General features: G+C 37.6%; 1 protein-coding gene across 1 annotated transcript; it reads left to right on the forward strand.

The window, feature by feature from the left end:
- Window positions 1–369: 369 nt before the first annotated feature.
- On the forward strand, window positions 370–23,719 carry LOC102005121 (cysteine-rich secretory protein 3-like). The gene is made up of 8 exons (XM_005377667.2): window positions 370–456; window positions 9,754–9,827; window positions 13,863–13,979; window positions 15,215–15,302; window positions 16,924–17,069; window positions 17,450–17,547; window positions 19,599–19,687; window positions 22,444–23,719. The coding sequence occupies exons 1-8, from the start codon at window positions 417–419 to the stop codon at window positions 22,569–22,571; spliced, it is 780 nt and encodes a 259-aa protein (XP_005377724.1). The 5' UTR covers window positions 370–416; the 3' UTR covers window positions 22,572–23,719.
- The last annotated feature ends 316 nt before the right edge of the window (window positions 23,720–24,035 follow it).

A 24,035-nucleotide genomic window follows, 5' to 3' on the forward strand; every position in this document is an offset into this window, starting at 1 on the left:
AGTACTAGGCTTGCAGGTGTGCTGCACCATGCACAGCCCTCCTGGCTTTATCGTTATAAAAGTAGTCCTGAAAGCTCTTTGGCTAGAATGAAAGTAATCAGAACTAAGCATTTGCAAAATATTTATTGGAGAAGATATGGACCAATGATTACAATGTTAGAGCTCCAAAGAACAAATATTCAACAGGAAAAATGTATAGCAATTTATTTTTATTAGCTAGGTGGACAGTAATTAAATAGTGGCAACATTTCAGTTAGACAAGCACTGAAATTTGAGACCATTGGTATCACAACTCCTGATTCAGACATTGTTAACCAGGATTTACTTGAACAACCAGACTTTGCTAAACAGGAAATAGGTGTAACATATATAAGGCTCTGACCTTCTCCCTCTGTCCACCTGCATTCCTCCAGCTGATGAAACAAATACTTCACCCTGCTCTAAGATCCAACGGTGGTAAGTGGCAACTCCTTCACTTCGGGATGAACATTTCACTATGCTAATATATTTATAACTGGACAGGAGCAAAATGATACATTTAATATACATAGATATGCTTTTCAAAAATCTATTGATTTATGTGCTGAAAATACCTTAACAAACATTTTTTCAGTAAAGAAGTTAACATGTAAGTAGCTACATTTTTGGAAAACCACTTTATCTAATTTGATAATTAAATGTAATATTTTATTATACAAGCAACAATATAATTAATTGTCATGCCCAAAAGATTATATTAGAATTATATGTTACAGTGTATTAGAACAATTAGATTATTGTTAGTAGAAAAATGAAAAATTTGCCTCTATTGAGAAGTAATTTTTATTAATCATAACATATAGGACAATGCCTTAATACAGACATTATTAGATTAAGCATGAGAAATCATGCTTGCTAGTAGTTTTTAATTTGTCAAAACAAAATTATAGAGGTGCTTTTGAGGTTAAAAAAATATTGTATGAATGATCACCAACATGAGATATAACTTATCCTGTGTAATGTATACATGCTGAAAAAGAAACAAGGATTTTTAGAAGTTTTCCAGTCAAACAATCTGCTCAGGCTCCCACATTTTTTTTAAGGTAATTTAAATGCAGTATTCATTGTGTATATTTATATAGGAAACAATTTCCACAGAGAGCTTTATATTTTATGGCAAATTAAAAACAATACTAGAGACTATTTGCATACCACAGAACTACCTTAAGGCAAGAGGAGAGGCACTGTATACTCATGAGGGAAGAGTTTACTTCTAAATTGTATTTATTCCTGCTTCTCACTGCTGTGGCCACGTGCCATCCAGGAGCTCTAGGACCACTCACATCTTGCCAGAGACCATCGGTCTCTGCTAGTTAAAACGCGAACCTGGAATGTCTGCCTGTAGGACGAAACTTCTGAAGGTGGATCAAAGGCTGTTAAATTGATGAGGCGTTTCAAGCCCGCGAGCTACTTTTTAATATTGCTCTGTGAGGTGCATTGTGGCCCCTGGATGGAGCTCAGAGAGTTTTCAACCAGTGTGAGTCACATACAGCTAAGAAAACCAGAAATACTGTTTAGTCAAGTCCAGTTACAGGGAAGGCTTTCATTCTCGAAAAGGAAAAAAATGCTTTTCAAGAACTGCCAAGGGAGCCATTTTTATTTAGATAGCTTTCCAGATTTCTTACAGATGAAGCTTAGCAGGTTTACAAATTGTATATTTGCATGACTGCTTTCTGCCTCATAGATTCTTGATGAGACGAAAGTGATCAGAATGAAGGTTTAATATTACGTTTACAGTTAGAAAATATTGGGTCTGATACCTTTCTGTGCTATGACTTGTCTGTAAACGTGTCCATAGATATAATTCACACATTCTGCATGCATGTGCTGGTGTTTTCAATGACATTTGCTGATCTGAATAATCCTTTAAATTTTCCTGTGCTATTCATTATAGGAGTGAGGGTTTTGAAACCAAACTTGCTGGGCTGATCAGGTGGTTCTGGACTCGAAGGTTTATGATTTCTCTCTATTGATTCTCTCATCCTAGGATTGCCGTTGGTAAATTGTAGTACTGAGTAACAGTGTCTGCCATGTTGCTTTCTTGACCTGGAAATAAATCCATGGAGAGTAACAGTGCCTGGCACAAAACAAAATCACTATGTATGCATTATAATGTATAGCTAAATTATGGTAAAGGGATTTTGCCATGAAATTTGCACGTAACCTATTTTATTTATAAATTTAATCCAAATATATTTACCTTTAAAGACAATGCTTAAAAGGACATAATTAATTTTTTTCCTTATAAGGAGCCAGTTTTCTCAACATGATATGCTATATAATCTGTCCTTGCCCTGCCACTTTTTAATGCTACCTTGATTGATCTGTCACTGACACTTTCTAATCACCTCTATCAGGCCATTTTCAAAATCTAAATTCTACAATCATATTAAATTTCACCGACAAACATTTGGTATCTATCTTAGTAACCACTATGAAAAACTAGGGAAAGATGCTTCAATTACTTCTCTTGAAATTTGTTCAGGTTGTTTCCCCCCCCCCCCCCCCCCCGTTGCTGTGGATTTAACCCAGAGCCTTCCCACTGGGCTATCTCCCCTTTATTATTTTGTCAGTTTGAGACTGGGCCTTGCTGAGTAAGCAAGTTCTCCATGGTGGTCTCAAATCTGTCATCCTTCTGTCTCAGTCTCCCAGAGTGCTGGTATTACAGACCTGTGCTAACACATGCTTGAAAAGTTACTTACTTATTAATGAACTAATCTGAGTTTTTATTCAAATGGTAAGTAACTATAAATTAGTTCCATTAAGATTAATTATCATGTTAGTACATTGTCAATTAAGATGTAAAAATTTTAATTTACTGGTCTTTTTTGTTAATGGAGTGTTTTAAGTTTTCTTAAAAAGATGTTTTTTGTTGTTTGTTGAACACTTTAAGGTGTTGTTACTCTTATTTGTTGTTTTTTGAAATCTTTTTTCTGCCTGAGTGTTGCTCTCCACAATAAGACAATAGTCTATGCAGCAAATTTATTCATTACAGTGTATTCTCTAGACAGTTGACCATATTTAAAAACTCATAATTCTACCTTTTCCCTTACAAGACTTACCAAAATCACATATATTCTTTCCCTTTAAGGGCTTTATCATCTCTCAGAAACATGTTAAGTAAAAATATTAGTCATTCTTTTTTATCCCCAACACAGTACTAAATGGGATGTAACTGGAGTTTTTCAATAACCATTTACTTGTTACAGATATTTAGTAGATTATTGACACCAAATTAATTATCTGTGCTATTCTATTTTAAAATGACAGGTATGGATTGGATTTAATAACATGTTTTTCTTATACACTATTTTAGCTTACCAATGTGACAAATTTTACTAATGCATTTTCTAACATTGAATCCCCTTTACAGTTCTATTATGATTATGCTGGATCATGTTATTTTAATGCAGTTTTGAAATAAATCAGAGCTTAGGTAGAATTTTTGCATTGTATTTATAAAATAGACCCACGAATCAAATACTCTGCTCCTCATGTTAACTCACCATTACTGCATTGAAATACCAGGAGCAGGTTAGCTATACTAAGAAGAGAGGTTCTCTTAGTTTGGGAGGCTCAAGGACATAGCTCTGGGGACACCTCAGCTCTGTCACAGTGTGGTGGGTGATAATGCTGAGACCCCCTGTAGGATGGAGCAGTCACCTTCCCGAACAGGACACCAGAGAGCTGGGTAGGGCCAGGCTTAGGTTTGTGTACTCTCTTCTGAAAAGTACCAAAGAATTCCAAGGGGCTACCTAACCCCTTCTGAGGAAAGTGATCTCAACTTACCTAAGGTCTGTGTACCAGGCGCCACCTCAAAATGGTTAAACAATGCTTCCCCAAACCATCACCCTGGCAGCAAAGCTCCCAACACGTGAACTTTTGTGCGGCCAAACGATGTCTGGATGACATCCTCATCTTTTGCAGGGATCAGTCTGAATCATTTGCACTTGCTCCCACTTTGTAGCTTACCAGCACTACTCCTTCCACATAAAGTGTGACCTGAAGAATGGCAGTAATGGAAAAGAGGTGGGATTGATTGCAAAACAGATGAGGAAATAGTGAGTAATAACTGGCCTGCTTGTTTGACACTGGCTCTAAGTAATCTATGCTGGCCTTCAACTCGCTGTGTAGCCCCAGCCGGCATTCAACTCATAACTGTCATGCCTCAGCCTCCTCAAGGCTGGGATTATAGGCGTGCACTACCACACCCAGAATAATAGACCCACTTGATAAATGAAAAGCAAAAATTCCTAACAAAAAAATAATTTCAAATGTATGGTAAAAGTGTAATCTAACAGAGTTATGCCAAGGTTTCAAGCATAATTCAGAATGATAAAACACAGTGGTACATTTTTTAACATTAATAAAGAAATCATGCAACAGACATTATTAAATATAGTCCCTACAGACAGCTTTTTAAAAAAACCAGACCAGAATAAAAGAGATCATTAATTTGGTAGCAATATATACTAAGAATCAACGGCAAATACACAGGTTCTTTTAATCACACAGCCCTCATGTTTGGGAGGGATAAAAGATTTAACTGCAGCAGCCCCAGAGTCTCGCTACAGGTATCCTTGTTTCTTTCAGCGGATGACCTTCTTAATCTTGATTTTCCTTAGTTCTTTATGCACAATGGTTCCTATGTTTCCGGATATTATCATGTTGACATTTAGCATCAGGACTAAATGTCAACAGTGTTTGTTCTGTTGCTGCGGGATTTTTCCATGAATAAAAAGGGAACAACTGTCCTGAGGTAAGCACAGGAATTAAAAACCATTATTTTCATTACATCCGCACACCAGCCCCGGCCCCATGACGTAACACTCCCCTTCACTTCACCTTCAGCACCCATGTTGTTAGGGTTTATATCTAGAAGCTCCCAGGAGCCTCCCGTGCTCATAAGCGAGGATGGAATCACGGGGTCTTTGCAGCTGACTTGCCATAAGGAGGTGGTGCCTGGTCAGAGAGGCAGGCTTCTGGGGGCGTGGCCTGGATGAGTGTACCTTTTTTATTGGTTCTTTACTCCTCTGTTTGCTTTTTGGCTGCCGTGAGGTGAGGATGTTTCATCCATCCTAACACTTCCGCCCTGCCTTTCTGTGTTTAAGCCTGCAGACCATGGACTGACACTTTTGCCCTGTAAGCCAAAGTCAACCTCTTCTCCTCTAAATTGTGGTATTTTGTCCCAGGGATGAGAAAGTAAGTAAGGCACACATATAGTCATATGCAAGTACACAAAGAGAAACATACCTACACATACCAAAGGCCATGGAATTTTCTTGCTAGCTTTTGGTACTAATTTAATCCATGTTTCCCTCTTATTTCTGTAATTCCTTGAAGTTAATTCTGTTGCCAGGAAAAAAGTATTGCTATAGTGACATGTGAAAAGTTTACTTTTTAAATAAATAATTTGAGTGATTCTTTTAGCAACTTAACAAAAAATTTCCTATTATAATTTAGAAACCATTATTTCCACAAAATGGACTTCTAAGACAAGACATACCTGTAAAATTTCTGTGGATGTGTTTGTCACTTAATGTAGAATGATAACATGTAAGAAAACTTTTTTCATTTTCACAAAAATGCTGCAACAATAGTGGTCTTAACATCAGTAAGTAGTATATACTGCAGTTTAATTAAATTGCATACATTTACATTTAGAAAGACAGATTTTGCTCTACTGTAGATTCATAATTAAATAGTAGCAAATCATAAGAACCTGAAATTGCAAATCTTTGATATTTCTGCATTTGGTTTTTCTCTGTTCACATATGAAAATTTCTACTGTTTTTAAAAAAGGAAAAGTACAGAAGGAAGAATGGAAAGTTAAAGTATTTGCATATAGCAAAATAATTCTTTTAAGATAAGTGGATTTAAATTCAGCCACAATTTGTTCCTAGGAAATAGTAGAGGAAGTGTGTAACTGCACAAATTTAGAAATTGCCTCCACAAATTTAGAAAATGCCTCCATCAGGTGAATGACAGGATTACAGACAGCTGTTTTTCCTAATTCTTCCCAAAGCATTTCTCCCCCACATGTACACTTCCTGTTTACAGCAACACTTAGGGAAGCCCTTAGGTGTAATGAAGCTAAATGTTTTGATGATGATGATGTTGTTGAATCTTTGTCTTATTCACCACAATTGAAATGTTTACCTCCTCGACCCCAAGTAGTTTAGATTTGTCAACATCTTTCTCTAGAAAGCACTAGAATGGATCAGGGTAAAAAAAAAAAAAAATACAACTTTATCATCCACTTTTGCACACATGGGGAAAGTTCAACATCTCAGGTGTGGGTATGTGAATGATAGGCTCCCTAATGATTGCCAGGGTTCTGGAGATGTTGTGTCTTGTTCACATGATCATGCTCAGCAATGACTAAAAGGCTATCCTGAATGGAGTATGCAAAACATGGTCAGGTTTTGCACAGTCAAAACTGTCAAAGACAAGGACAATACTAGCCTTGTTATTTCTGATTTGAAAACAAAGAAGAACCTGTTTTTCTTTTTTGTTAACAAATTGATCAAGAGACCTATAGGGAGCCATTGCCAGGGGATTTTCCTGCCCAGAGGAACTAGGCTAAAGCAAGTCTTTTGGAGATGTACAAAAAGGGTCTCTGTAGGTTGACCAGTTGGCTCATATAAAATGAATACTCCTTAGCCATGGTGCTTTTTCATAAAGTATGTTATAGTTATGGATAAAAGCCAAATGCACATGAACAAATTTGTAGAGATAATGAACTGCACTTTGATATGAAAAATTCAACACAATGCAGTTTATTGTGTAGACTTTAAATACTTTTATCCAGGGACAAATGTTCTTATAATTAGCCTATTACTTTCCTTGAGGAGAGGGACTTAGACATGTTGTTGAAGGCTGTAGCTATTATCAATTCCAAGAATTAACATGATCAAAAGCATTAGTATGACATAATTATCAAGCAGTGACTACTGAGACTAAAAAATACTTGGTTCCATTCCCTACAATCGACTAAATAGCCATGAAACCATGAAGTCATATAATACCTAAACTATAAATTTCACTATGTTGCAAAAGTAACAGAAATAACTAGTTTTGCAAAGTCGGGATTAGTTCCAAGAGTTAATCTCCTTTTATAAAACTTTTTCCTTTGTGAATCACTGCATTGCAATGTTGCCCTATTTTTGAAATTAGGTAAAAATAATGCATTTATACATGAAGATAAACTATTTCTCTTAGATTTCTTCTCAGTCTCTTTCATTCTATGCCTAGCATTTTGTCTGATCATTAATTTCATAAGAGGAAGAGATGAGGTCCTGTTTCTAAGACTATTCTCCAGTAGAATCAAAATATGTCATTTCCAGCCTGCCTTATATGCTACAATAATCACTATCACCTTGCAGTAAAACACCTTTTGACTCTTTCCTACACATAGCACAGCACCTCTCTCTCGTAGAGTTCTTGGGGTCCAGCAAAGGAGAGAAATCACAGCTTCCCTGACACCTGGGTGCTAGACAGCCTCAGCTGCAACCTGCTCCTGCAACGCCTGGCTCTGACCCACCTGCCAGAATGGAGCCCTGCTATTCCTGCTCCATCTCACAGAGCTCACTCAAAATAACCTAGGTTTCAAATATTAAAGCGGGGAATGTTTATTGTTTGGTCAGCCAATATAGCAACACATGGTTGAATAAGGAAAAAAATATTTCCAACAGTTGGGAAGGCTAGATATTCAAGATCAAGATGCCCTGGTTATTTCCCAGTGAGGGCTTTCCTGCTGGTGTGCAGATAGCCATCTTTACACTGTGTCCTCACATGGTCTCTTCTGTTTACGTGCGTGTGTGGCAGTCGGTAGGGGGAACAGTCTGGCATCATTTATAAGGACACTAATTCTATTGGATCTGGGTCCCTCTCTTATGAAATCATTGACCATCAAGTACTTTCTCAGAGGATTCATCTAAATACATCCAGGATGGGTGAGTCACCGTATGAATTTGAGGGTGGTAGGGACCCACCCATGCAGTGCATAACAACAGGCTAAAGGTCTAACTTACAATTTAATGTTCAGTTTTTTAACAGAAAGCCTAACTCTCTCAGCTACAGAACTACCATCAATGTATAGTGGCTTTTATTTCTCATATGCTTCAATAAGGGGAAGTATTCTGATTTATTTAGGCATTTTATCTATCCATTTCTGAAGATGCCATTAGTTAATAATGCATTTATCCTTACATGTAATGATATCATGAAAATTTATCAGCATTTTGGGTGGTTCAGGCAGAAAGATAGCGATTTCAAGCCCAAGCTAGGCAATTTAGTGACTTCCCAAAATGCTATCCCAAAATAAAAGTCTCAGGGTGTAGCTCAATGTAAAGGCCTCAAACTTTCATCAAAACATTATTTTCTTAGAAGCACAACAATGTGAAGTAGTAAAACAAATTTTGTGAACATATCAGAGATATTCATAAAGATGTTGTTAGCAACCTATTAAAATGGATCAATCAAGTTATAACCTTTTCTTTGATGATCTAGAAGGAGAACATTGTGGTTTTCTTGTTTGTTTGTTTGTTTGTTTGTTTGTTTGGTAGATTAGGTTTGGGGGAGTTTGAGGCCTGGTACTAAAGACAAAGTCTTGACAGAGAATGAGTCACAGCCCTGACTGTGTGAATAAAGTTGAGCAGACTGGTTAAAAAGTATGAAAAACAGCAGATCCTTTTCAGAAGAAGGAGCAACAGTTTTCAGAAGGTTTGTTTCAGAACAAACTAGAGCCCTGATGTAAGATAAACGTCATTTGCTATCTTCTGATTTCAAGAAATGGTAATTTTTTGTGTGTGATCTTTTTGAAACCGGGTTTCACTATACAGTTCAGGCTGGCCTTGAGCTCACTTTGTAGCCCAGGCTCGTCTCGAACTTGCAACGATCCTCCTGCCTCAGCCTCCCGAGTGCTGGGATTACAGGTGTGCACCACCATGCCTGGCAGGAAATGGTAATTTTAAAGGATACAGACAGGGCTGTAAGTAGCCAGCAAGGGCTAAACGCAGTAGGACTTACAATGCATTGGCTGGGAGTTCGTCTTAGTCACTTTCTTTTTGCTGAGACAAAATGCTTGACATGCACAGTTTAAGAGAAAAAGGATTTATTTTTGTTCAACTATTGTTCACAGTATGCTGGCTCCAAGGCAAGACAAACGTCACAGGGACATGGAGACAGGAAGCAGAGAGTAAAGAAAGGATCCAGGGAGGCGGGTAAACATCCATGATACTTTCTTAACGACCTGCCTGCTTGGACACTACATTACGACAGCAAATCAGCTATAATGCTTCCGTAATCCAATCTCCTTCCCAATACTCCCCTATGAGTGCAGCAGGCTCTTGTGAGACATCTAGCTCTAAACCATAACAGAGATATTACTATTGAATGGGCAAGGTGAAGGTGCCAGTCCTCCTACCAAAGAGAGCAGCTGCATGATCAGAGCGCAGTGCTGGGAAGAAAGGCCATTAGGCCCTCATCACCAAGAGGTGTGCTTCGGAGCTGCTTTCAGGTTTAGCGCTTCCACTTGTTACTGCCTCTGTGGAGATGTCCTGCTGCAGCCCAGGCCACCATCCTTCTGCTGTTCCATGTGGTGGTTCTTCTCTTGTCACGTTGTGAATCTGGATAGTGGAGCTTTGTAGGCCTCCACCTCTAGGTATGAAACAGGTTAATGCAGTCTTTGTTCCCTGTGTTTTGTTTTCCCAGCAATGGCATTGTTCCCAGTGATCCTCTTCCTGGTCGCTGTACTGCTTCCATCTCTCCCTGTAAATGGGAATGAGGTAAGGTTATGTTTGAAAATCTTTTCAGACAGCTCAGGGAACCTTGAGAGAGAGCAAGCTGCAAGATCAGCCTTCAAAACTGAAAAGGGCTAGAGTGTCTGGTACATCACGAAGTACTCATTGGAAGCGCTGGGCAGTTGACACACATTCACAGTTCTGGTGAACGAGCGTGGTGGCCCCTCGCCATGTGAATGTATTCACCAGCGGATACGTGGTTATCTAAATCAACATGGCGTATGTTTAAAATACACAGAAGATTTCAAAGATAGTCCACAAAAAGAGACAGACTATCTCATAATAATTTTAATTTCTAAATTGGCCACCTTAAAATTGAGATTACATGTGGTATTTGAACTGTGTTTTGAGGAGTGGACACAAGTCTATGAGTTTAAAGCTAATATAATTTCTCCTGCCCTAAGAGCTGCTGTGGTTTTATTTAATTCATTTAAACATGATCCACACAGAAAATTAACAATATATTGATATATAATCGCAAATTACTATCATGGCTTCACAGACATTGCTATATCTAATTTTTATGGACAATATAGGAAAACAATTATACTTGTTTTTAAGTGAAAATTTACTAAAATTATTAAGTAGATACCTTGACCATTCTCCAATTATCTCTAGTAAGCATTTTCCTCAAATAATTCTGGAAAAAGGTTGATCACCCTTTTCAAAGACAGGGTGTGCAGTGCCCAAGGAAGGTGTTTGTCATCTGTCCAGAAAACTTCTGAATGTCAGAAATTTAGGGCATTGCTTTTGGTTACCACACCCTGCTTCAGCTTTGGACGTACAGTAGATAGGCTTCTTTGCACTAGAGAACTCCAGCACTCGGCTAAAATTTTGTCTACAGAAAAGTAGGCATTATATTACCACAATTAAATTATCAACCTGGAGACAATTTATTCCTCACTTAGGGTTTCATTCATGTAATTTGTTTTCTTTTCAAATACTTTTCTACAGAATCCATTTGTGGGCCTCCCTTTTCATCTGTTATCCTCTGGTCTGTCTCCTAGCTTTATTGATAAATTTATTAAAAGTTGAATACTGGAGAGATCTATAATCACATTTTGTTGAGCCTTTATGACCTTGAACATCTCCGATTGACCACTACTTCTATATTACATAGAATCCCTTCGATCAGTTTTGCTACCTGGGATTGGGATTAATTATGTCATGTACCAATCCAATATAATCTCTTGAACATATACACTATATTTTACTTTCAATACTTTTAATATTTTTGTCATGTAATAAACCTTTATCGATGTTCATTTTAAAAATGAACCAAATATACCTCTTCTTCAGGAGAATTTTTATCTACAAATAAATATGTAAACAGCAGAAAAGCACTACTTCTCTCTTACAAACCAACTTGACTGTGTTTTGAAATAAAACTACTTTAAGTGGGTCTTTGAGGTCAGTAGGAAATATCTAGATATATTACTTTAGCTTCTGTGAAATGCAGAGTTCCGTCACTATTGATGGTTAGCATCTACCTTTTTTCAACCTCCTGTGCTAAATCTAATGGTATTGGACATTTAATAATTGTCCTTGTGTGGAGGACCACCTAGGTGACTCTCCTTGAAAGAGGAGCAGTTGTCTCCATTCTGGCAGAGCCTGGCCTTGTTTCCAAGTATTGACATGTACAGAGCTGGCTGGGACATTTCCTTACCCCTTTAGTTGGCTTTAAGCAATGCATATCAGTCTACCCAAGGTGCTGATGGTAATCTTTGGAGATGGCAGGCGTGTTTCCCTGACCTCCTCTTGCTCCCACAAGTGAACCAGGATAAGGCGAGATGTGTGAGCCAATGCTCCACACTGTTGGCTGGTATCCAGCCTTAGGATAGAGGCTCTGACTTCCTGGCACTTCAAAGATTACACATCAGAGCTGAAGCACCAACCCCAAAACATTAGATACTATCTCAGTTGTGTTATGCAGATTACTGTTTCTGCAGATCCTTCGCTCTGCATTTGGCATAGGTGATTTCAGGCCTCCTACCTAGCCCAGCTCACAGTGCTCACCTGCTTCCCACGGATCTCACAGTCACTCATCCTCAAGCCACTCCCTTCTTCATGAATGAATAAAACCTGTGTTCAGCCTTGGGTTGAGGCCTTTGTTCTGGATGGCCATCATCATGGATAGACTTAGAACCCCTTGGCTCCCCATTACTACAAATATGCCTTAGTGTCTTTATTCTCATCATGGGTTGCACTGGAAGGGGTAGATTGGAATTAACTCACTAGCATTCCAATAACTTTTCATGGGATTACAAATACAAACTTCCTGGGCCATGCCGAGCACTCGGAAGGACTCACTATATCCTTGTTCTTAGGAACCTAAAAACAAGAGGAAGAAATTGACAGTAGCTAATGTTAATGCATCATGGTCAGACCTCTAAGTACAGTATTAGTAGTCCTGAGGGAACTCAGTAAGGTGGGAGGGGCAGATAACTTTCCCAGGTTCTCAGACAAATTTTACAAGGGTCTTGCCAGTTTACACTTATAGTATAAAATCTTTTTTCTCACTATAAAACTGCATATTTTGTATAAATTTAGATCAATAAAATACTCATCCTTTTTAATCCATATTTTATTATTATTATCATTATTATTGTTTATTGGTACATATATGTAGTGCATAGTGTTTCCATTCCTTGTGGGAAGTTGATACACGTACGTAATACCCCTTAATTCTTTTTTTCATCTCCTTTCCCTTCCCTCCTCCCTTCCACCCATCTCTTGATTCCTGTCTCAGTTACTTCCCCTTGCTGGGACAAATTACCCAACATCCAAAGTTAAAGGAAAAATGGTTTATTGTAACTCATAGTAGTTTCAGTCCATGACTGGCTGGTTCCAAGGCAGGGCGGCAGAGGGGCATGGCGGAGGAGAAACTGTTCATGACACAGCAGCAAGGAACAGTGGGCATCAAGGCCGTTAGAGGGATATATGCACACTTCCAAGCCATTCCCACTCGGTTTCATCTCCCAAAATCACTGCCAGAGATAAACCCATCAGTGGACTAACCCAATATCACACATCACCCAGTATCACACACCCATGATCCGATTACCTGCCCAAAGCCGCACCTATGTATACATGAGGCTTTGAGGACAGTGCTAGATATAAGGCAACAATTGCCTTCCTACTAGATATAAGACGTAATAATCCCCTTCTCTTGTTCTATACATGTTTGCAGGACAAGACGTTCACATTTCTTGTGTGGAGTTGGTGCATGCATATAACACGTTCTAATTCCCTTATTTTTCTTGTGCCAGCAGTGTACATAACCAAGGTTAACCCTCCAGAGCGACACAGGCACAAAAGCATAAGCTCCAATATTACCATCTGAGTTAGTACCTTATCATTCACCATTCTCATTTTGAAAAGGTACAGTCAGCAAGAGCCCCTTAGTTTAATGACTTCTTTTCTTCAAATTGTGTTAAGGATTTTTTTTTTTAATCATAAAACCATTCCATGAGTGATTCCATAAAATCTGCTACCTAACACATACCACTCTTTTACTAGGCTATGGACTATGCGCATGCACCAGAACTAAGCATTCCTTCTCTAGATATCAGATACTGTTTCAGAAGACTGATCCCACTTAAGTCCACAGTACAGTATGTGCCTGGACCTTCACAGTCCCTTGTTGTAAGCTAATTGAGTGTGACTCTCTTACTAGTTCCATCCATGTACCTTTGTCATTGTACAGTGTTATCACTAGTACATTACATCTAGAAAAATCATAGTAATACTGCTCTGAAAGCAAAAGCAGCATTTGTGGCCTAGGAGGAGAGTTTAGTTTGCCGTCACTGATTACATCCCTATTCTCAAAGCTTTAGACTACCACTTGTGGGTTTAAAAGTCATAGATTTGTCTTATAATAATTGGCACTGTTCAACAAATAATATTAGCTTGAACTAAACACTTTTTCAAAATGGTCTTTGATCTTTTGAAAGATCAAAGACTTATTCACTTACAATTTTCAAATATACTAAAAATAAACCTCACTTTATTTCTCCCTAGGATCCAGCGTTTGCTGTTTTGTCAACCACCCTTCCGCAAGTCCAAGAGGAGATTGTAAATAAACACAATGAGCTGAGGAGAGCAGTGTCGCCAAGTGCCAGTGACATGCTGAAGATGGTGAGGGCCGTAATGCAGGGAAGGTGGGCTAGAAGCAGGCAGCTGGCAAGGGGCATCTTACTTTGCCTAAGAAGTTGAGCCTTGAATTTGCACTTGATTTGTTTGATGGTCAGGGCAGAGTTTCTCAACTTCTCTTGATAATGCTTAAATAACGTCAAGTTTAATGGACTGTTTAAGTTACGACAATGGAACTAGGATATCTTCAGGCATCCAACGAACCGTGTTTGTATTTTTCTGTTCTTATCTCCTAATCTAGTGCCAGGAAGATGCTCCCTGAGGATTGGTACTGTTTAGTGTCCTTAACAGTGCAGTGCTCTGGTTCCACCACCAATGGCCAACATCTCCCACATGTACTGGATAAGGGAGGGGGACTGGTGATACAGTATTTGGAGTGGGACAATTGCTACAAATCACTAGTTGTGCCTACTGTGCCATTAAAATAATTGGACCAGGGTCAGGATATAGCTCAGCGGCACAGCGCCTGCTTGGCAAGCGCGAGGTTGTGAGTTCAATTCCTGCTACACGCCCCCCCAAAAAATAAATTAAAAAATAAAATAAAATAAAATAATTGAACCATAACTATTTTGGATTTTTAGTTACCTATGGTAAACATACTATTAAAAATCACATAGATGGGGGCTGGGGATTTAGCTCAGCGGCAAAAGCACCTGCCTGGCAAGCGCAAGGTCGTGAGTTCGGTTCCAGGTACCGGAGAAAAACCAAAAAAAAAAAAAAATCACATAGATGATGATAGATGATACAGATATAAAATAGATGATATAGATATGGATGATAAAGATACATAGAGATAGAGATATAATCTGCTTTTGATTTAAAAAGTTGGAAAGTACCTTTGAAGAAAGTGTGTTTCGTTTATTTTTTATTGACACGTTTGGGACATATAATAAGTACATTCACAATGGGGTATTGGTATGGGGAGCGGTATGGAATCTTAATCCTCTTTACCCCTCCCTCGCCCTCCTCCCATCCAGTGTTCTCCTCTCCTCAGATTCCTGTCCTAGCCCCGCTGTTTACCTCCCTGCAGCTTGGCATCTTTCTTTTATTCCGCTGTTCATTCAGACCTTGGCTTTCTCATATAGGAGAAACTATGAACTATTTCACCTTCACTTACAGAAATTTCACAGAGGTACAAACCAACCTATCAATCTGATGTACATTTTGTGTCTTGACTTTCAAGCACTGAGTGAACGTCTTTTCTTCTTTCCTTCCCCCAGAAATGGAGCAGTGCAGCAGCAGAGAACGCGCAAGCCTGGGCGAGCAAGTGCACGTACAGTCACAGTTCCAGTGAGGACCGAAAGCTCAGTATGTCAATCAACGAGTATCAGAGCTTTGTAAATAAATATTGCTTCTAGGGTTGCCTTTTCCCAGTTAAGAAGCTCTGAGTGTAGACGTACAGTAATTCTGAGAATCACCACCTTGTGTGTATTGTGTTGTAGTTTGTAAAAGCTATCTCACACAGTATCGCCTTTGTACCTCCCAAGCAGTTCATGAATAAAGTAGGGTGAATCATTTCTATCTCTAAAGATTAGAAAACAATTTACCTGGAGGAAAATGATTGGCAATTAGGATCACATGCAGGATTTTAAAAAACTAGAACTTCTGACTTTAACCCGTTCACCATTTTGTGATATTAGATAGCGTGCTTGTGTTTTAAAAACTAGTTTTAGGGGGCTGGGGATTTAACTCAGCGGCAAAAGCGTCTGCCTGGCAAGCGCAAGGTCATGAGTTCAGTTCCCGGTACCGGAGAAAAAAACAACTAAAAACTAGTTTGGGATTTATAAAACATATTGATCATGAATTTTCTCAAATATAGTTAAAATTAACATTTATCTTTATTTCCTTTTTAATTTTGATGACAAATTTTGTACGCTTTGGATGTCTGCAATGCACATTATTTTAAAGTAAAAGTTAACCTATAAAAGATAAACTTTACATCAAAGAACACCAAAACAATGACAAAATATAGTATAAATGAAATTTAAAGTACATATGGAATATCAAAATGTCATAAAGTCAATCCCAATTGAAAAGTGATAAATAACTAATCTGTTTTGAAAATGCCTTCATTATTGTTTATATTTTTGATTAAATAATTATAATCAATTAAGATGGGTGTCTGTAGTTAAGAGAAGATCATAAGAATTGGTCTTTAAAATCTCAGTCTACTGTAAAAATCTTAGTTTCTTGCTTTTTCTCTTAAAGTATACACGTGTTTAAAAGGCACAGAAAGAAGGAGTTTAATCTTTCTTTAAGCAACACGTAGATATTACATTTAACATCCAAATAAAAATAATAGTTGTACAGCTTGAAAAATATTGGAATAATTTTGTGCTGCAAGATACTTCTTTGTTCATTGTGAGGGAGCATCTGGCCTGTGATGCTCTGATTGATTGACTGATTAAGGGGCCAACTGTATACTTCAAAATTACTCTCTCTTCTGGTTTTGGGGAACGTTAGAGACTCACTGTAAGTTTTTTTTTCAAAGTTTATACAAAATAATAAACTTTAATATTAATGCAGATTTTATATATGAATATCTCTCATGGCCACAGTTTAGAACAGAAGAGAAATTAGAGGAGTTAGTAATTTTCCAATAAAAAGCTGAGCACGAATGAGGCATATACATTTTATGTGAGAATTTAATGTGTAAATGAATGCGTTCTAGGACAGCAGACATTAAAGACAGAAGACTTATTTATCTACTGAAAGCTTTGTAGATTGAGGCACTGGGCACATCTGGCTGCTACTCAGCTGATAGCTGATGAGGACCTGAGGCACCCTCCTTAGGGATTACCCAGCATTCCACAGCTATGGACGCCGCATTTGCAGAGAAGGAGCTCTGCTTAGCTTGTGTGTGTGCGCGTGTGTGCGTGTGCCGTTGCCTGCCTTACTGCATTCCTCATGAGTGCCTGTTACCTCTTAGATGTAAGCTGTGGTGAGAATCTCTTTATGTCAACCGCTCCCTCTTCGTGGTCATCTGCAATCCAACAGTGGTACGACGAGAGCAAGAATTTTGAGTACGGTGTAGGTCCACTGTCGCCCAATGGAGTAGTAGGACACTATACACAGGTAAGAAAAAGAAATAAAATATTCCCTGCCCCACACAACCTAAAAGAAAAACTTGTCCAAAGTTTGGCTGATTCCAAAATCAAATCTGAGTGGAAAATCCTCTTGGATATAGTCTTGGCATTCTTTGGGAATTTGAGCTATTATTTTTCAATACGCTGTGATTAACAATATCTTATTCATGAAGTAACACATTCTGTGCTTCTCTAATAATCTAAAACAGTAAAAGAGTGAATGTACAGAATAATGTAATATTTTAAAGTATTTTTATTTGATTCAGTAATTTATGTATAAGGTGTATACAAAAATATACCTTCTAACATTCCTTTTGTTATATTTCCCTTCCCTCCCATCTACTCTTTATCTGCCCTTGTGGTGCGCAGGTTGTTTGGTACTCCTCTTTCTCCGTCGGATGCGCCTATGCCCATTGTCCTAGCCAGTCACCTTTGGAATACTTCATGGTTTGCCAGTACTGTCCCGCGTAAGTATCCACTTAGAGATTACTGACAATAATGCAAAATGCAAGTTAATAATTCTCAATTACATTGTAAAAAAGACTACAAAACATTTTTAGAAGAGAAGGAAATGAATCTTTAGAAAGGCTTTCTAAGGTGAGGCATATTTATTCAAATTTTTTGAAAGAAGGGGCTGGAGTTTTAGCTCACCGGCACAGTGCCTGCCTGGCAAGCGTGAGGTCATGAGTTCGATTCCTGGTACCAGAAAAAAAAACCAAACCAAAATTTTTTGAAAGATGAGTTTTTTAGTTGCAAGGTTATTTTCAGAAGCTCTTTCCTGTTGGCTAAATGATTTATTTTCCTTCTTAACTGCTGTTATCTGGACTCAGGGTTACCCTGTGAGGTCCATGCATTTTGCAGTTTCCATATTTGAGTTGTCTGAGTTCACACAGAAAGTGAAATATTGTTGTTAGACCAAAGTAAAGGTGAGTGAGCAAATGAGCAATGACTTAATTTCATGATTCTACCAGCTCCTGTTCCAGAGTTTGTCCTCTTGCATAATTAAATTGTTACCCTGGCTGCTAAGAAATGATTAAATCTTGGGCTTTACAGCTTTTTAATAGATACATAATAGATCCATTGAAAAGTTTTATTTCAAAAGTTCAAGAAAAGACATCTCTTTAAGCCTGTGCCTCTCACAATTTAGTATAAAAAAAAATCTCTGAAGAAACCATTCATTAAGATTATGATTTATAACCAAAAGCTCATACCTTCCCCAAAGCATGTTTGAACTTTCCCATAATAGTTTACAATGTAATGAAGCTATATTAATCAAGCTGTAAGTTTTAATTTTTTTCCCATCCATGTATGTTTTTACCAGTGGAGGCAGAAGACCTCACCAAATGTAGGGTCTCAATATGATCCACTTTTAAATTGTAAATAATCCAGATGATGTGGAGTTTTTAAAAGTATTTTAGAAGTATGACTTTTGAAGTCATTTTCAGCAAGTCCTCTTGGTGTTAAGCAGAAAGAGTTGAATGACACGAACAGAATGACTGGAATGCCTGGTCAAAAACTGAGTACATCTGAAGTAGAGTCAAAGTGAAAAAAAACAAAACAAAACAACAACAAAGAAAAAACAGAGAGAGAATTTCTACAACACTTTTGTATCTATTTCATAGCTTTTATAGTTGCTCGCACATCCTTTGTGGAGAAAATATACTTGCATTTCCTTGGGCTTTTGCCCAATTTGGTGGAATCAAGAATTTGACTCCCTTGAATATTCAGATGATAAATAACAATAGTACACTAGTTATGGGAAGGACAAGCTGAACATGTAAAATCAGTACACTGTGCAGACTGCTGTTAATAAAACCCTTTTAGTTTTTAAAAAAAATTGCCTTTTTATGACATGAAAATGACACACACACACACACACACAGAGGCACACAGCACCTTTAGATATTCCCAAACCTGTGCAAACACAATTCCCTTTCTAAAACATATACCAAAAACACTTGAAGGATTGTCACTCCTACCTAGAAGCCAAAATTTCACTGAAGCTTTATTTACACTGTTTCATCTTATAGAATTTTTTCCATTTTTAACTATAAAATTAAATTTTAAATGAAGCATTAATTAGTTTTTCTACTGTATCTCTCTGTCACCTAGAATCATTTCCTTTCTGTGCAGGGAAGGTGTTTTATCCTTAGCAAGCACTTTCTGATGTGCCATTTTAGCATTTTGACCAAGTCTACTGGGAAATTAAGAATCTTTAGCCACACTGACATACACTCTGAAAATGTTAGGCTCCAATTATCCTATTTCTGTCACTCAGGTCCTGAGATCATGATTAAGTGAAGAACTAAGTCTGTGAATTTTTCTCTTATTTGATGTTGTCATTTGAACACACTTTGGGAATGATAGATTTGTAATCAGTTGAAACATTTTTTAAAAATTTTAAAATAAATAAATATATATATATATATATATATATATATACACATTTGGTTATGCATGCAGACTGAACAGAAAATTTGAAAATACTATATTTAATGTTTTGCCTTTCAAATTTCAGTGGTAATAATGTAGCAAAACTGTACACGCCTTACAAGCAAGGAACTCCCTGTGCCAGCTGCCCTGATCACTGTGAGGACGGACTGTGCAGTAAGTGTAACGGGTTAACTTCCTAGTTCATAAAATAATACGATGGGGCTGGGGATGTAACTCAGCAGCATAAGTGCTTGCCTGGCAAGCCTGAGGTCATGAGTTCGATTCCTGGGACCAAAAAATAAATAAATAAACTAATTAATTAATTACGTTAAATAACATGATGGAGTTTTTTATGCATTAGAAAAATCTTCTGAATTTAAGCAGTTTAAAAGAGATCTTCAAGCAAAAGATAAATTCTACATATTGGAGCCTAAGTGCTGTACAAATCTCACCCTCTTCCTGATAGCTGTACTATTTGGAATAAAAACCCTGAGTCTCTGTCTAGGGGAAAGAAGCACCTGTGATTCATTTATACTTCTCATGATACTGAGCCGTTTACCTTGCGGCAGCTATGGATACGTTTTTGGGGAAATAATTCACTGTAATGAAATGCAAAATTTCTTATCACCAAGGACAATGCCAAAACTGGTGTTTTTAAAACAGAAAACAAAATCCTCACTGTTTGAGATGTTAGACTATGGCTCAGTGCAGAGAGACACATCAAATGCTGCAATTCATTGCACAGCAATAAATTAAAACGAGCTTCTCAGCTCCTCCATGCTGTGGCCGGAACTACCAAGTTTAATAACCATGGGCACTTCTGATTGCTGGTCATTATAAATACGTTTTTAAGGTCAAAAATTAAATTTGCACATATTATTGTTCACAGAAACCTCAAAATGTTTCAGCAAAACTAGAAAATAAAATAAATATCATACTGTCTTATTTCCAGTGTTATGAATAGAAATGCAAAGAGTATGAATATCATTCAATTCAATTCTGCCTGTCCCTGATATGTCCTCAAAAGTTTTAAAGAGAGCATATTACCATAGCGCATACAAACCTGTGTGTGTGTGTAGAGCAGAGCAATTCATGATAGCTGAGCTATGGAAATAGGTAAGATATTCATCCGTGGGTGGATGAATAAAGAAAGTTATGCATAGGATGAACATCATGTAGTGATTAAGAAGAGTGAAATCATGTCCTTTGCAAGGAAAAAGAACTGGAGACCATTGAATTAAATAAAATAAGTCAAACCCTATAAGTTAAATACCACATTTTCTCTTTTATAAGAAACCTAATGTGAGTCAACAGAAACTAGAAGTTACACGTTTAAAGACAGGGATGTGGAGGAGGCACTGAGGAAAGGTAAAGGGAATGATGCGGTTAAAAACAATCAGCATGTGTAAGAAGGCTGTACTAATTTCCCACTATCAGATTCTTCATTCTGTGGTGCTCACATGCACTACTAAAAAAGCACATAAGTTATATCAAAGTTATAACTTAACTGAGGAAGAAAAAGGCAAGAATACACCGCTTTGAGGGATAAAAACAATTTGGAATCTATCCTATTAGTAATGAATCACCAGTTGAAAGATTTCAAACAGAATTGGTGAGGTCAGAAATGTGTTTTAGAAAGAGATGCCTCCAATAGTAGGAAGAAAGAATTACATGAAAGCCAGGTAGGAAACACGGACTCAAAAATAAATGGGCAGCTCTACTACATTAGCGTGAAAGGAATGAGAAGAAAGGTGTGAGAGAAAAGAAGAAAGTAGAAAATTCACTGTTGGTTCCCTGTGTTTATGAGTGCCAAGATAATGGCAGAGCTGGGCGTGGTGGTGCACACCGACAGTCCCAGCTCCTGAGAGGATGAAGGGCAGGACCATTTGAGTACAGGGGTACAAGAACAACCTGGGCAACATACTTAGCTCCATTTCAGAAAACAAAAGCAAAGAAAAAGTAAGCTTCTGCTGTTCTTAGTACCCGATTTGAATGACTTAGCAATTGGGAATGCCATTTCTTTGAGACTGGGTGGATTCAGTGAGCCTTGTGCAATTGGGAATCAAAGAAATGCCAAGAGTTTAGGTAGGATGATGAATGTAGGCTGAGATTTGTTCAATTTGTGGCCACTGAGAGGCAGCGAAGTATAAATATCCAATAATCGTGTTGATACTCTCTCCACCTTTAATGTATAAGAAATGTGTCTACATATTTGTCTTCCCATAAGATCACTTATGAGAACCCTTGGTGGGATTGAAGTCTAGATTCTGGAGCAGAGATGGCAAACCTTTTAGAGAACAAGTGCCCAAGTTAAAACATTCTTATTTATCGCAAAGTGCCAGTGATGCAATTAAACCAGAGGATGTGATGCTCAGCTGCTGGTGCATGGCTGGGGCCTCGACTCGAATGACTGCCCGCTGGCGGCACATGTACCATCACTTTGCCACACTATTCCAGAGCAATGCTATTTAAAAACCCCTCCACAGTGATGAAATGTTCAGTGTTTTCACTGTCCAATAGAGAAGCTCCTAGATACACTGGCACTTGGAATATAACTGGTGCTGCTAAGGATATACAATTTTAATCTCAATTAAATTTTAACCAAAAGGAGCACACAACTGGTGGCTGCTATTTTAGACAGTTCATTTCTAGAGAGATGCATTTAATTTTACTCACCATTTTTGAGAGGAAAGTAAGACAGTTCACCTTAGAAACATTTCAAAAAGTTCAAACTTAAAAAGAAGCACTAGGTCATTCAGAGAATTCATTAAGGGACCTGCATGTTGTGCAAGTCACGAAACGTCATCACCGTCTAATAATGTCAATCTGTGTGTTCAATCTCTCTCCTCCGCCCACGGAATTCATTGTTACTGTGGTTGCTGTGGAGAACAGCGGTGATGTGGTGACTAATTGTTTTATTTTTATTTCAGCCAATAGTTGTGATTACGGAGATAAATATTCCAACTGTGAAAGTTTGAAGAAAGCGGTAACCTGTGATCATGAAATGGTCAAGAACAATTGCCAGGCCTCCTGCAACTGTGAAGGCAAAATTTATTAACTGCCAACGCCCATGAGCTCACCTACGTGGAGGTGGGCCACGTCCTCTACTTAGATTTGCTTTATACTACTAGGAAAACAATCCATAGAGAATCTACATATATGATTCCAAACAGTAGAGAATCTTCTGGGTCTGCTTCTTATTTTACAGAAATCTGTTTTATAAAGAGGGTTAAAAAGAAAAAAAAAAAAAAACTATGATAACTTTCAATTTTGATATGTAATCTTTTGTGATTCAAATTCAATGAATTTAATCAAATTGAGGATTTTAAAAGTTGTGTTTTCCGGTGACTAGGGTCATGGGAACTCTGGACAGGAATTGAGAATCATATTATGAGAACTAAGATTACTAAGATAAAACAACTAATCATATCCTTGTCACGTGAATTTTGGGCTATAGTGTTTTTGCGTAGCCCCGCCTAGTAAAGCATCTCCAAAGCAGTGTTCACATGTGCTGGCTTAAACTCCTCTTCACCACACCCTTCCTTCCCAGGCTTGGAATTTATCCTTGCTATTAGCTTACGGCTGTGATTCTTAAAGAAATACCGGCTTTCATTGTGTCAAAATCAATGGAGACTTCCGTCATTCATCTGTACAAATTTCACAGAGCATATGATCACAGCTTCCCTTTGAAATCTTTCTTCCTTAACTCTTCCTTAGTAAAGAATTCAAAATAGTACATGTATGGACTCTCCCTCAAGATGCGAAAGCTCAGCTCAGCCCGGCTGTTCCTATCAGCATGCTTTTGAGTCTGCACTGAACTTAGTGACTGACTTTCAACAGTAGACATTGGAAAGGCAAAAACAAATAGTCATTTTGGAGAAAGATAACGTGTACAATCTTAGCCAAGTAATCCCAGTTCTAGTCTTTTTCATTAAGATTTTAATTGTTCTCTTTGGAAATAACATTTTTTAAAAAATGTAACTTTTAGAGTTCAGTTTTCCTGTTCAGGGTGCATGCACCCACAATTTGGACATCCTCTCAATGTTAATTTGAACTGATGATTTTTTAAATGATATCTTTTAATGTTTGTCATGTCTTATTAACCATGTTGCAATAGCATTAAATTTCTTAGCTCTCACATCATGAGTTTGTTCTATTTAATGTGTATCTCAATTAATTCCCAATAAAAAAACTGTAGAAAATGACAAAAAGTCCCAAGAAACTACTTCTTTGTGATTTGATTGTCTACGCAACTTAATTTTGGCATATTTGCATGATTTTGGTGTAATTTAAATAATGATTATAAAAAATGAAGACAGTAAATATATTCCAAATTTATGCAGCTAAACTGTTAGACTAATAGGTAAACAGAAGGAGAAAAATACAGAATGAAATACAAAATAAAAGGTATACTTTAAAATGTATGCATGGGCTAAGTTATATATACAGTTAGCATAGGAATCATTTGTCTTCCTCAAAAAATTCTATACTGTGTAAAAAGTTACATATGATGTCCCTACCC

Source organism: Chinchilla lanigera, unplaced genomic scaffold, assembly GCF_000276665.1.
Source record: "Chinchilla lanigera isolate Chin_1 unplaced genomic scaffold, ChiLan1.0 scaffold00010, whole genome shotgun sequence".
Taxonomy (NCBI): domain Eukaryota; kingdom Metazoa; phylum Chordata; class Mammalia; order Rodentia; family Chinchillidae; genus Chinchilla; species Chinchilla lanigera.